Here is a 15,203-nt window from a genome sequence, read left to right as displayed (position 1 = left end):
TGCAAGGCATCTCTTAGGCCAAGGTTTCAAATCCTTCCACATTCCTCTTGAAAATCAGCTCCAAAAGACCAAAGACACAGAGTCAGGTATCTAGCAGCAAATGACACCACTCCTCAGTATCACTTTACTGTTGCAGTCAGGTTCCACATTGCTGGTAAAAATCACCCAACCAAGAGCAGCTTGTGGGGAAAAAAAGGTTAATTTTGGCTTATAGGCTCGAGGAGGAAGCTCCATGATGGTAGGGAAAATGATGGCATGAGCAGAGGGTGGACATCACCCCCTGGCCAACATATGGTGGACAACAGCAACAGGAGAGTGTGCCAAACACCGGCATGAGGAAACTGGCTATAACACCCATAAGCCCACCCCCAACAATACACTGCCTCCAGGAGGTGTTAATTCCAAAATCTCCATCAAGTGGGAACCTAGCATTCAGAACACCTAAGTTTATGGGGGACACCTGAATCAAACTATCACACCCACTAAGCATGAAACATGAAACCGGACCATATGAAAGACATTCATATTCATGCTACAGAATGCAACAGGAACTTGGTCTTCGCAGAGATGAGGGCCTCAAAAGATGGGAACAAGAGGGAGAAAATGTAGAGTGAGTAAAGTTTTTCTCATGTGTATTCTCTTAGGTCAGTTGCCTCTTAGTAGCCCATTCCTTGACAAAAACACTTTTATAGAGGATAGGTTTCCTTTCATATATAAATGTATTTCACAAAACACAGTGTTTCAGAGCTATTCCTATGCCTGGAGCTTTTCAGAATAATCATCTCAAATACTTTAAAGAGGGATATTTTCAGGTGGCATATTCTGGCTCCTATGTTTATAGCCCCAACAACCTCTTGCCACAAACAACCATAAGGGGGGAGGAAGGATAGCAACTTTACTCAGGCATTCCAATAGGCAACACAAGACTGGGTTCCCTGAGAAAGGGGGAGGTGAACCCAATGAATACCACACCAAATATGGGGACAATTTCTAGACAGCCACACAGCAGGTGAAGTTCACAGACAGCTTGGTTATCCTAGGCTAAAGAAGCAGCTGGAACATGTGGAACAAGCTGCTCAGAGCATCCGGAGTAGGTCTGTGGCTTCCTTAGAAGTCACTGACTGAGACCTGCACACAGGCAGGTGAGAGAGCACATCAAGTTTTCCAGGAAGATGTTCATGGAATCAAGAACATAACAAGACAAGCAGTGTTGGGGAAAATTAGATGGACATAATGCAGAGACCTCACTGAAAACTGTTAACCTGTCTACCAGATAGAAAGACCACGCTTAGGACTAAGAACCATAAACCAGACTACACACTCTTAGGGCCATACCATACAGTTGATGAAGAGGCAAAAACTGGCTCTTAAGGGAGAACAAAAATAGTCTTAGGCCAAACTGTCCTAGTACATAAAATAATATGCATGCTTGTGGGATTAGAATTTAACTGTTTGGAGAGAGTTTGTTTAGAGAAAAAATGTCTATTATAAAATGTTTCTTAGCAGAGTTGAGAAAAACTGCCCTAGAGTATGCCTACTCTAGACCCACCCAAACAAAGTCTAAAACCAACCTCTGCCCAGATCCACAGGAAGACTAAGGGGTCTATCATCTTGATTGAATGTGTATTTTGCTCCACACAGCCTAGTACAATACTTGCATGGCAGGCAAACCCAAAACCTAGGGTCATGTCTGCTGTTACTCTAGAAGTCATGTAAAAGCCACACCTGGCACCTTAAGCTCCTACCCTGAAGATATGTAACATCGTATTTTACACATTGAAGAATACTGAAGATAATTAGAAAACTCAATTAACCCAAGATGCAAAATTATCTGCATTATAATACAAGGAACATAAAAAAAAACAAGACAATACAATTCCACCAAAAATTATAAATCCATTAGAAAATACTTGAAGGGATCCTTCACGCTGAACACAAAGGAAAGCACACACACACAAGGACACAGGAAAATAAAAAATATACTCAAATAATAGTTAATATAAGAAAGTAAAGGGGAATAAGGAATCACAACAAACAAAAAGAATGGCAAGAATAAATACATACTTTCAATAATAACTCTTTAATATCAATGCCCCAACCAAAATACACAGGCTTGCAGACTAGATTAAAAGGCAGGATCCTTCTGCTTGCTGCATCCAAGAAACTCACATTTCCTTAAAAGACAGACAAGATGGAAAATGGTACTTCATGCAAATGGGACTAGGAAACAATCAGGTGTTGCTACCTAAATATTGGACAGGATAGACTTCAAACCAATATTAGTGAGGAAAGATAAAGAAGGTCACTTTATATTGATTAAAGGAACAATTCAACAGGAAGACATTATAATTCTAAACATATATGACCTAACATGGGTGCTCCCAATTTCATCAAACACTATTAGACTTAAGGTTACAAATAACACCAAACACAATTGTAGTTGGTGACTTTAACACCCCACTCTCCACAAACAGGTCATCCTGGCAATAAATAAACAGAGAAGCATCTGGATTAACTGAGGTCATAGAACAAATGGACCTAACAGATACCTACAGAACATTCTATCCAAATGCTGCAGAGTATACATTCTTCTCAGCAGCACATGGAACATTCTCTAAAACAGACCATATATTAGGACACAAAGCCAATGTGAACAAATACAGGATAACTGAAATAATTCCTTGTACTCTATCTGATCACGATGGAATTAAACTACAAAATCAGCAGCAAGAAAAACTACAGAGCATACACAAAATCATGGAGAATACTACATTCAGTATACTACTGAATGATGAATAGATCATTAAGGAAATCAAAAAGGAAGGCCATGGGCTGGAGAGATGGCTTAGCGGTTAAGCGCTTGCCTGTGAAGCCTAAGGACCCCGGTTCGAGGCTTGGTTCCCCAGGTCCCACGTTAGCCAGATGCACAAGGGGGCGCATGCGTCTGGAGTTCGTTTGCAGGGGCTGGAAGCCCTGGCGCGCCCATTCTCTCCCTCTCCCTCTGTCTTTCTCTCTGTGTCTGTCGCTCTCAAATAAATAAATAAAAAATGAACAAAAATATTTAAAAAAAAAAAAAGGAAGGCCAGTGGCACAATGGGTAATGTGTCTGAGACTATAGATCAGAAATCAAAAAGGAATTCCAAAAATTCACAGAATCAGATGATAATGAGAATACAACATACCAAAACTTTTGGGACACAATAAAGGCAATCCTAAGAGGGAGATTTATAGCTTTAAGTGCCTATATTAATAAATTGGACAGGTTGCAAGTAAGGAAGTTAATGCTGAACATAAGGCCTTGGAAAAAGAACAACAAGGCAAACTAAAATATCAGTAGACAGAAAGAAACAATAAAGATTAGGGCAGAAGTTAATGAAATAGAAACAGCAACAACAAAAAATACACTCAATCAGTGAAATAGAGTTGGTTCTTTGAAAGGATAAACAAGACTGATAAATCTAAAAGAGAAAAGTCAATAGAGGTGAAAAAGGAACCATTAAAGCAAATACCAAAGAAAAATCAGAAAATATTAAGAACATATTTTGAGAACATATACTCCATCACATTTGAAAATATGAAAGACATGAACAATTTCATAGATTTTTATGACCTACTAAAATTAAATGAAGATGAGATAAACCACTTAAATAGACGTATAACAAATACAGAGATCCAAGCAGCTATAGAAAAAAAAAAAAGTCCAACTAAAAAAGTCCAGGTCCAGATGAATTCACTGGTGAATTTTTCCAGACCGTCATGGAAGAACTAATACCAATGCTTCTCAAATTTTTCTATAAAATAGAAAAGGAATGAATCCTACCAAACTCCTGCAAAGCCAGCATCATCCTGGTAACAAAACCAGACAAAGACAGAGCAAAAAAAGAAAATTACAGATCAACCTGCCTCATTAACATAGATGCAAAAATTCTGAACAAAATACTGGCAAACAGAATACAAGAATATATCAAAAAGAACATTCACCCCAACCAAGTAGGCTTTATCCCAGAGATGCAGAGATGATTTAACATATGCAGATCAATAAATATAATAAACTACATAAATAGACTGAAGGACAAAAATCACATGACCATCTCATTAGATGGAGGAAAAGTATTTGACAAAATCCAACATTCCTTCATGATAAAAGTCCTACTGGCAATAAAAGGAATATATCTCAACATAATAAAGGCTATTTATGACAACCCTATAGCCAATACAATACTAAATGGGAAAAAACTTGAAGCATTTCCACTAAAATCAGGAATAAGACAAGACTGTCCACTCCCCCACTTTTATTTAATATATCACTAGAAGTCTTAGTTATAGTAATAAGGCCAGTGACACACATAAAAGGGATAAAAATTGGAAAGGTAAAGATCAAATTATCATTATTTGCAGATGATCTGATTCTTTACATAAAGGACCCTAAAGACTACCAGCAAAAGCTGATAAACATTTTCAGCAATGTAGCAGAATACAAATAAACACACCGAAATCAGTAGCCTTCCTATATGCTAACAACAAACATGATGAAGATGAAATCAGGAAATCACTCCTATTCACAATTGCAACAATGAATAAACAAATAAATAAAGTACCTTGGAATAAACCTAACCAAGGAAGTAAAGGATCTCTACAATGAAAACTTTATAACACTCAAGACAGAAATTGCAGAAGGCACTAGGAAATGGAAAGACATCCCATGTCCTTGGATTGGAATAAACCAATTCTGTGAAAATATCAATCTTACCAAAAGCAATTTACATATTTAATGCAATCCCCATCAAAATTTCAAAAGTATTCTTAGCCAGGCATGGTGGTGCAGGCTTTTAATCCCAGCACTTGGGAAGCAGAAGTAGGAAAATCACTGTGAGTTCAAGTCCACTGTGAGACTACATAGTGAATTCCAGGTCAGCCTGGGCTAGAGTGAGACACTCCCTCAAATAAAGCAACAAAAATTTCAAGGTTATTCTCTATAGAAATAGGCAAAACAATCCTAAAATTCATTTGGAAATCCAGAAAGACCTTGAATATCCAAAACAATTTTAAGCAACAAACATAAGGCTGTTGGTATCACCATACATGATTTTAAGATTTTACAGAGCCACAATAATAAAAACAACATGGTACTGGCACAAAGACAGACATATTGATCAATGAAACAGAATAGATGACCCAAACGTAAATCCAGGCAGCTACAGCCATCTGATTTCTGGAAAAGCCACCAAAAATATTCACTGCAGAAAAGACAGCCTCTTTAACAAATGGCACTGGGAATGATGAAAAATAGATTCTTATCTCTTTCCATGCACAAGAATCAAGTCCAAATGGATCAAAGACCCTTAATATTAGACCTGAGACTCTGAAACTGCTAGAAGAAAAAAATGGAGGAATCACTCCAAAATATTGGCACAGGCAATGACGTTCTTTCCAGGTTTTGTCTGTTTGGTGTTCTAAAGGCTTTCTGTATCTGAATTGCCATCTCTTTCCCAATTTGGGGGAGGTTTTCTTCTATGATTTTGTTGAAAATGCCTACGATGCCTTTGGAGTGAAATTCTTCTCTTTCTACTGTATCCTGAATTATGGTTTGATCTTTTCATAGTATCCTGCATATCTTGAAATTCCCATTCATACTTTCCTATTAGTTTTTCTCTTTGTTGGACTGTCTTAGATCTGCCACCTGGTCTTCTACTTTAGATATTCTGTCTTCTCCTTCATCCATTCTACTGGTAAGATTTGTATTATTTATCATTATTTATATTTATTTATTTGTATATTAATGCTACTCTCACTTTTGGTTAGACAGGCCTCCAAATCCATGACCTCGCAGTACCTAGCACTACATTCACAAGACCCCCAGAATAAGAAGAAAAGATGATAACATTAAATTAAGAGATTAACTGAGAGAGGGAGGAGATATGATGGAGAATGAATTTGTGAAGAGGAAAGTAGGGGAGGGAAAGGAATTATCATGATTTATTGTCTATATGGAAGTTGTCAATAAAAAGTTAAAAAGATATCTGCACGCTACACTATCAATGGACTTCAACTAACATGTACACAACACTACACTCAACAACTACAAATTCAAGGGCACACAGAAAATTTCTACACAGACCATGAAGGTAGAATAACATAATTATATGCTTCTTTTTATGTAATAAGTGGGTGATGTTTTCCTGATGAACCAGATACCAGCACAAAGGGGAAGGAAACCAACACAGAGAAAAATCAACTCCTACCAAATCAGAGAGCCAGAGCCTCAGAGGACCCCAACACCTCAGCACTGAAGCAGACCAAAAATGAACCCAACATGGCTCAGGGAAATTTTGCGGAAGAGGGGGCGGAAAGAATGTCAGAGTCACATGTTGGGTCATGATATGCAGAGACATTTATCATACCAATAACTGTGGGCTAACTCCACAATGCACGACCCATTTACATCAAGTAGGAGGGTCCATTGGGAGGGGGTAGATCACGGATGAGCCTAAACAATGGTGCCAAACTGCCTGTATTTGCTGAAAAGAAAACTAATAAATTAAATTAAAAAAAATAAATAAATGGAAATACAAACCTAAAGATATATTCATTTTGTCCATATATACAGAAACTCTTGAATACTGCAAGAAACTAATTATAAAGTCATCTATCTATGTTTAGTTGTTTGCAAGTGAGAAAGAAGGTAGCAAGGGGAGCAGAGATACTTTATTATATTTGGAAGTTGTTCAAAGATAGAATGCATTACTTATCTAAAACATTAAACCAACTGAATTAATAAAGCACATATTAAGAATGTGACAGGGCTGGAGAGATGGCTTAGTGGTTAAGTGCTTGCCTGTAAAGCCCAAGGACCTTGGTTCAAGGCTCGATTTCCCAGGACCCACGTTAGCCAGATGCACAAGGGGGCGCACACATCTGGAGTTTGTCTGCAGTGGCTGGAGGCCCTGGTGTGCTCATTCTCTATCTGCCTCTCTCTCTGTCTGTTGCTCTCAAATAAATAAATTAAAAATAAACAAAAAATAAAAACTATCTGGAGTACACTGTTGCCTTTAAAAAAAAAGAAGGTAGCCGGGCATGGTGGTGCACACCTTTAATCCCAGCACTTGGGAGGCAGAGGTAGGAGGATCGCCGTGAGTTCAAGGCCACCCTGAGACTACAGAGTTAATTCCAGGTCAGCCTGGACCACAGTGAGACCCTACCTCGAAAAACCAAAAAAAAAAAAAAAAGGTGACAAACACATGTTGGGCCATGATTTGCAGAGACATTTATTGTACCAATAACTGTGGGCTAACTCCACAATGCACGACCCATTTACATCAACAAGGAGGGTCTATTGGGAGGGGGTAGATCATGGATGAGCCTAAACAATGGTACCAAACTGCCTGTATTGGCTGAAAAGAAAACTAATAAATTAAATTTAAAAAAAAAAAGAATGTGACAAAAAGATGTCATATATCAAGTATCTTAGAACAAACATGAGCCAAAACATTATTTTTCTAAGAAAATAATTTAACCATAAAGAAATTCAGCAAAGCATTTAAAGCTGCAATTTTTTCTTTTTTAAAAAACTTTTATTTTGATTTATTTGTGAGAGAGAGTCAGATAGAGAGAGAATGGGTGTGCCAGGAACTCCTGCCACTGCAAATGAACTCCAGATGTATGTGCCACATTGTGCATCTGGCTTTACATGGGTACAGGGGAATTGAACCTGGACCATCAGGCTCTGCATGCAAAGGCCTTTCACCTCTGACTCCAGGCCAAAACTGCAATTTTTCCTCAGTAGATAAAAAAATAGCATATCCTTGAAATGAGTGCTACACATTTATTAAATGATACTGAAGAATATCAGTGACAAGTAAATGGTAGGAGGAATTCAGTCAAAGGATTGACGAGCACAGAGCAAAGAATATGGCAGCTATTTTGGATTATGGAACAGGAGGCAAATTTGTTTTCTTTTCCCTATCTTCTAGATTTTCTAAAGTAAACATTTTAACAAAAGCTTACATTTATTTATTTTTAAAATTATTTTTATTTATTTATTTATTTATTTATTTGAGAGAGGGAGGAACAGAATGGGTACACCAGGGCCTCCAGCCACTGCAAACAAACTCCAGATGCATGTGCCGCCTTGTGTATCTGGCTTACATGGGTCCTAGGAAATCAAACTGAGGTTCTTTGGCTTTGCTGGCATGTACCTTAACCACTAAGCCATCTCTCCAGCCTTTAAATTTATTTTTTAAAATATTTTTACTTATTTGGAAGGAAAGAGGGTTAGAAAGGGTGTGCCAGGGCCTCTAGCCACTGCAAGCAAACTCCAGATGTGTGAGCCACTTTGTGCATCTGGTACTGGGGAATCAAACCCAGGTTGTTAGGCTATGCAGGCAAGAGCCTTAACCACTGAACCATCACACTAGCCCCTAAATTTATTTTTAAAAGACCTAAAAGAAAATGCTTCATTTTCCTCCCCAAGACACTGCCTTACCAATTGTCTTTGTGTTGTTCCAGTCTCTCTTTCAACAGGGTACTGAGTGCTGTGAGGTCCTGCCCTCTCAGGTGTGATGGATTCTGCTGGCTTCTCTGAGTGCACCAAAGTCGCTATAGTTGGAACTTTGTGTTGTTGTGTTCTTACTTTCTCTATGGACTGAACTCTTCTCCTTACATCATCATTGGTGCTTTTGAACTCACTGCTAATGGGCTCAAGTTTTTTTCTTGGCTTTGAAGAAAACATAAATGCTTATTATGGCAGAAAACCACAGAAGTCATATTTCTCATTTCTATGCTTCAAAACTGACACTACTAGGTAGGTGGCAATACTACTGGGTATAGGACATGAAACCTAGATTATAGAGGGTCACGTAAACACTTCCTGACAATTACCTCTGCCTTTGTAAAGCACAAACTAAACACATTATATGGATGCTACAGAAACTGACTAGGTACACAGAGATTTGAGACCTCGTGCATAACACCATAGATATAAAAATATTTCTCCTTTATCATGAAATTATCTTCTGAGACATATGTTTTCTCTGTGAAAAATGGTGCCACAAGACATTTTTCTCTATTTCCAACTGATATGAAACATGAAATTTTGCAAATTTAGAAGACAGAACACTCCCACATACCTTTTTTGTACTGAGTTTTACAGATTTGTTTTCACTTGCTTCATTTTCAGCAGAGTTCAAACTGTGCCAAGAAACAAGCCATCAGTGTCTTGTATACATTCCATTTTTATTCTTACATCTTCTATAAGTTATTTCTTTGACATAAAAACAGGCCCAGTGTAATAAAATTTCTATTTGTTGTGAACAGGCTGGTCATCTTCCTAAACTTAATGGCCTTTTCTCTCATCATCCCATGCCCAGGCCACATCATTTATCCTATGTAGGTGAGTACTGTGGTCCATTACCTCAGTACTTTATGGTCAGAGAACTGAACCTCCTCCAAGTTAGTAGCCCCAACTTTATGGGCCATTACTGGTACCACCTTGTGCATCTGGCTTATATGGGTCCTTTTGGCTTTGCAGGCAAACCTATAAGCCACTAAACCATCTCTCCAGCAACTCTTTACCAAGTTTATAAGCTACAATTAAATATGGCTATGAATGGTAGGACAAAGTTAAACAAGACACCTGTTCCTCTCACTAAAAACCCAGAAGCAACTTAGGGCTATTATAGCAACCCCTTCAACATCAAGGCCCAAATTCCTTCTACCTTACTGCTCCTCATTGTCTTATTCATGGTCCATTAAGCCTTACCCAATTCCACTTCAGGCCGAAAGAAGAAAGGAGCAAAAGGGGGCATAGTTCTTTTCCATAAAGACACTTTTAGAAGTGGGAGATACCATTTTGATTACAACTGTACCATGTTCACATATTATCTATGAGAGGTGTGACAATATATTCATTATTGTGATATATTCCATTATTAGGAAGGGGGAAAGCAAATTCCTACTACTAAGAACAAAGAAGAAAACATGAGACAACCAATAATCTCTGCCTAGTCTGGGCTACACAGGTAGATCCTATCTCACAAATAAATAAAATAGTAAAAAACTTAATGTAAGAAATTCATAGCTTTCACATATATAACTAATCACAACAGAAAAGATAAATTGGAAGATCCTATTCATAATAATGGCGAAACATAAACAAAAACAGACAACTTACCTTGTACCAAACCTGAATAAACTTAGGATAGCAATAAAGGACACAAAGAACTAAGCAAACAGACACTGGCTCATCACCACATAGACATCCATTCCTTCTAGGTACACTTAGAACTATAACTCAACCCAAAAATAGACAATAAGGTGTCATTATAGTTATATAATATCAATTATTAAAATGTACAGGTTTTGGGCTGGAGAGATGGCTTAGCGGTTAAGCGCTTGCCTGTGAAGCTTAAGGACCCCAGTTCGAGGCTTGATTCCCCAGGACCCACGTTAGCCAGATGCACAAGGGGGCACACACGTCTGGAGTTTGTTTGCAGTGGCTGGAAGCCCTGGCGTGCCCATTCTCTCTCTATCTGTCTCTTTCTCTCCCTCTCTCTCAAATAAATAAATAAAAATGAACAAAAAATATTTTTTAAAAATGTACGGGTTTTGAGAGCTGGGCGTGGTATAGTGGACACATGCCTTTAATTCCAACACATGGGAGGAAGAGGTAGGAGTATTATTGTGAGTTCAAGGCCACCCTGAGACTACATAGTGAATTCCAGGTCAGCCTGGGCTAGAGTGAGACCCTACCCCAAAAAACAAAAAAGAAAAAATATGGGTTTTGTCTGTGGAGTACATGTGTGTATGCATGTTGATATGTGTATGGGTGTATAAGTGTGTATGGGTATGCATGCCTGTGTGTGTGTCTGTGTGGTAGCCACACACAGGGCCTCTCAATGATCCTGGAGCTCACCTATTTACTTAGACTAACTAAAGCCCCTAGGGATCCCATTTCCACTTCCCTAGCACTGGAATTATAGGTCTGTGCCATTATAGCTGGTATTTTACAAGGGAGCTAAGGATCTGAACTCAGGTCCCAATGTTTGAGTGGTAATCATCTAACTGATGAAATCACCTCCCCAACCGTGAAAATGATGTTTTTAGAGCCAGGTCTCTTGAGCAAAATCATAAGCTGGCTCAAAGATTTTGGAATAAGTTTCATGTTCTCAGTTTTTTATTGTGCCAGGGCCTCTAGCCACTGCAAACAAATCCAGACACTTGTGCCACCCTGTACATCTGGTTTACATGGGTACTGGGGAACTGAATCTGGGTTCCTAGGCCTCATAGGCAAGCACCTTAACCACTAAGCCATATCTACTGCCCTTTAGTTTTTATCGTAAAGAGTTGCACAGAAGTTCCAGTAGGCATAATAAGCACTTGTTTGAGCTATAACCATACCTCTCCCCTACTTTTCCTTGAGGAGTTGAAAGTTCAGCTGACCCACAGTGTTTGGAGAATTCTTCTTCATCAGCATAGATAGCAGTACTGTGCAAAGGAGGGTCTATAAAAGAAACAGTGAAGAATCTGGCTCTTTGGGCAGTATTTTTGAAGTTGTATGCCCTTACCTTATAGTACAAGACCATCTTTGTTTAAATGGCCAACAAACTTAAACCATATCACCACTGAAAACATAGGTGTTTTCAAATTAATGGAAATGTTTAAAAATAGAAAGACAAATGTAAAACAGATAAATACAAATAGGAGGTCTGACATTTTCTTTCCTCACACCCATTATTCACAAAGTGCCTGGCCCTGAGAAGGCACTCAGTATTTGTGAATGAATGCCCCTTCAATAGAAGAGGTCAGTACCCTCTCTTCTTTTCCTCTGCAGTTCACTTTGGCTTGATGGAGCCTTTACAGCAAAACAGAATGAATGAGGAAGACAAAAGAGGAGAATAAAAGACCTTGGTGGAAAGGCACAGAAAGGAGATGCTAAGGAGAATGTTGCTACTACCTGCTCAGGACAGTGCATTAGCAGATAAGCGGGGCTTGTGGCAGGAGTAGAGAACTTCCGAGTGCAAGAGATGAGAGACAGACTTGAATTAATGCAAGGGGACAGAGTCTGGTTGATATTAGTATGAGTGCAAATTTAATATTTTTTAAGAGGCAGCTTAAATACTGACCATGTCATTCTGTGCTGCCCTCAACTAAGCAAGAGATTTATTTATTCTACAGATCTAAAGGGGAAAAAAAACATAAAACAATCATGATTGTCCACATGTAACCAATTATACTAGCTGGATCCTTACAACAGAAAGACAAATATTACAATCTAAAAATGGGTACAGGAAGCTGGGCATGGTGGCGCAAGCCTTTAATCCCAGCACTTGGGAGGCAGAAGTAGGAGGATTGCAGTGAGTTCGAGGCTACTCTGAGACTACACAGTTAATTCCAGGTTAGCCTGGAACAGAGTGAGACCCTACCTTGAAAAACAAAAAAATAAAATAAAATATAGATGGGTACAGGGTCTGAGTAGACACTCCTTCAGTAAAAATATAAATGGCCAACAAACCAATTGAGGGATGTCATTAGTCATTGGGGAAATGTATAAAAAACCATGAGGAGACAACTGTAACCAGGAAAAGAGAGGATAGAGGAAGAGAGAAGACAGAGGAAAGAGAGGAAGAAAAAGAGGAGAAAAGGGAGGAGAGAGAGAAGAGGGGAAGGGAGGAGAGGAAAGGGGATAAGGGAAGAGAGAAAAGGAAAGAGAGAGAGGGGAAAGGAGAGGACAAGGGAAAAGGAGAAAAAAAGAAAGGAGAGGGAAAGACAAGGAAGAGAGTGGGGAAGGAGAGGAGAGAAAAGATAAGGGGAAAATGAAGGGAAGAAAAGAAGGAAGGGAAGAAGAGAGGGAAGGGAAGGGAAAGAAAGGTGGAAGGAGAAGGAAGGAAAAGAAGAGGAAAGGGAACAGACGTGAAGGGAAAGAAAGGGAGAAGGAGAGGGAAGGAAAGAGAAAGGAAGGGAAAGAAAGGAAAAGTGAAAGAAGAGAAGAGCGGAGAGAGGGATATAAAAGGAGAGTAGAAAGGTAATAAGAAAGAGGAGGGGAGGGAAGGGAAGGAAAAAGGGTAATGGGTGTGACTATGATCAAAACATATTATATAAATGTATAAAATGCAAAAAAAAAAACTAACCAAAGGTTTCATAAGGCTCTTCATCTCTCTCATTTTCTCCCAGCCTGCCAATATTTGAGACATCAGAATTATCAGGAAAATCAAACATATCAACAACAGACTTGTATTTTTGACCAGCTTTCTGAAAATAAACAAAATCAACATAATGAACAGTGATAGCAAACAACATTACAAAGCTGATTAAATTAGTAAAGACACTGTTGCTACTACTGCTGTCTGCAGATATGCAGACTAGTTTGAGAGTAAGGCTCCAAAAGCCATTGGGTGTCTGCTGGAAATACTTGACACAGCCACTACAGCATGAAAGCAGATGGTGACAATGCAGAAAAGACCAAGCTTGACTACGTTCCAAGAGATTTTACTTATGGGCAATGAAATTTGAATTTCATATCATTTGCACTGGTCAAGAGACATTTTATTTCAGCAATATTCTTTTTGGATAGGGTTTTACTATGTATCCCAAGCTATACTAGAATACACTATTTAGCCCAGGCTAGCCTCAAACTTATAGCAATCATCCTATGTGCTGGGATTATAGCCATTAAGCCACCACTCCTGGCTTATTTGGACTATGCAAAATGCAAAAACATTCTTAGTTCATAAGGCTTAACAGAAACTATTTGCATGCTAGATTTGGCCCACAGGGTAATATTTGCCTAAAGTCCTGATGTAGGGGAACACTATGGACTTTCTCCTCATAAATATACCAAGTGCTCAAAAAGCTAATAAGCAGTTCTGACAGATTAACCTTCCTTCCTACAGGAGACCAGTGTTTACAGTTCATTATGGTTCAATACATAGATAAGTCCCAAATACTGAGATGAAAGACCAAAATATGTATGAGAAAATCTTCCATGGTAGCTTTGAAAATGCAGAATGCTATTAACAGATAAGGAAAGTCTAGAATATGTATAGAAATAGAATAAAACTAGCAATCAAAACACTCAGCCTCAGGGAAAAGACTCCTCATTCATAGACTGAGTGCTGGGTACTGAAATGAATGCCAAGAAGCTAAAACAGGTTAAAGGCACTTGTTTGCATAGCCCAGGAGCCCTGGTTCAGTTCGCCAGTACCCACACAGAGCCAGATACACAAAATGGCTGGAGTATCTGGAATTTGTGTACCTCTTCTCTCTATCTCAGTCTCTTTCTCTTTAATATAGATAGACAGATAACTGATTAAAAAATACTTTAAAAGAAAAGGAGCTAAAGACCTGCTCTCAGGTAAAAGGTGCTCCTGTTGCACACAAGATAGCTAACTCTCAGAAGGAAGGGGCAGGCATGCTCCATCCACAGGCTGACTTTCTATAGGGAGGGGGGAAACAGGGTTAAAGAGTTTAGAGGAATTCCTTCTATGCCATAGTGGGCTTCAGACACCCAAAGCAGTGGGTGGATGGATTGCTGAGCAAGTTCTGTATCCTAGGGTCTCACTACAAGTGAAGGACCTCTGCCAAGGCTGGGATTAAGTCAGCAAGGCAAGGAGAACACCTAAGATGGACACACAGGGCACAGCAAAAGGCAGAGAGCCAGCTCTGAAGGGCAAACCTAAACAAAAAGCAGGCACTCTCACAAAATGTTGATGGCAATGTGATAAGCTACCAGAATTAGTGATCAAGAGTATTAAAGAGTCGGGCATGGTGGCGCACGCCTTTAATCCCAGCACTTGGGAGGCGGAGATAGGAGGATCACTGTGAGTTTGAGTCCACCTGAGATTACATAGTAAATTCCAGATCAGCTTGAGCTAGAGTGAGACCCTACCTTGAAAAACCAAAAAAAAAAAAAAAAAAGAGTATTAAAGAAAATTCTGCCTTTAAAACACGACTCTCTCCTAATAATATATATATTGGACTAAGTAAAATAGCAGGAAATCATAAAACTGTAACATGGAGAAATTGCTATAAATGAAAAATGAGCCGGGCGTGGTGGCACACGCCTTTAATCCCAGCACTCGGGAGGCAGAGATAGGATTGCCTTGAGTTTGAGGCCACCCTGAGACTCCATAGTGAATTCCAGGTCAGCCTGGGCTACAGTGAGACCCTACCTTGAAAAAAAAAAAAAAAGAAAGAAAAGAAAAGAGAAA

The 15,203-nt window shown here is 39.0% G+C and overlaps 1 protein-coding gene across 1 annotated transcript in view; it reads right to left on the bottom strand.

Annotated features, from left to right (window-relative positions):
* Cenpu (centromere protein U) overlaps positions 1-15,203 on the bottom strand; it is a 52,660-nt gene that overhangs the window by 17,283 nt on the left and 20,174 nt on the right. Inside the window, exons 7-10 of the mRNA XM_045142484.1 lie at positions 13,125-13,245; positions 11,395-11,497; positions 9,126-9,186; positions 8,483-8,713 (exon numbers count right to left, since the gene is read on the bottom strand). Of these exons, the coding sequence (XP_044998419.1) occupies positions 8,483-8,713; positions 9,126-9,186; positions 11,395-11,497; positions 13,125-13,245 (516 nt within the window). The remainder of the gene's footprint in view (positions 1-8,482; positions 8,714-9,125; positions 9,187-11,394; positions 11,498-13,124; positions 13,246-15,203) is intronic.

The sequence above is a fragment of the Jaculus jaculus genome, chromosome 1 (genome assembly GCF_020740685.1).
Source record: "Jaculus jaculus isolate mJacJac1 chromosome 1, mJacJac1.mat.Y.cur, whole genome shotgun sequence".
NCBI lineage: Eukaryota > Metazoa > Chordata > Mammalia > Rodentia > Dipodidae > Jaculus > Jaculus jaculus.
The sequence above is the reverse complement of the archived record's forward strand: the minus strand, read 5'-3'. Positions and strand labels throughout refer to the sequence as shown.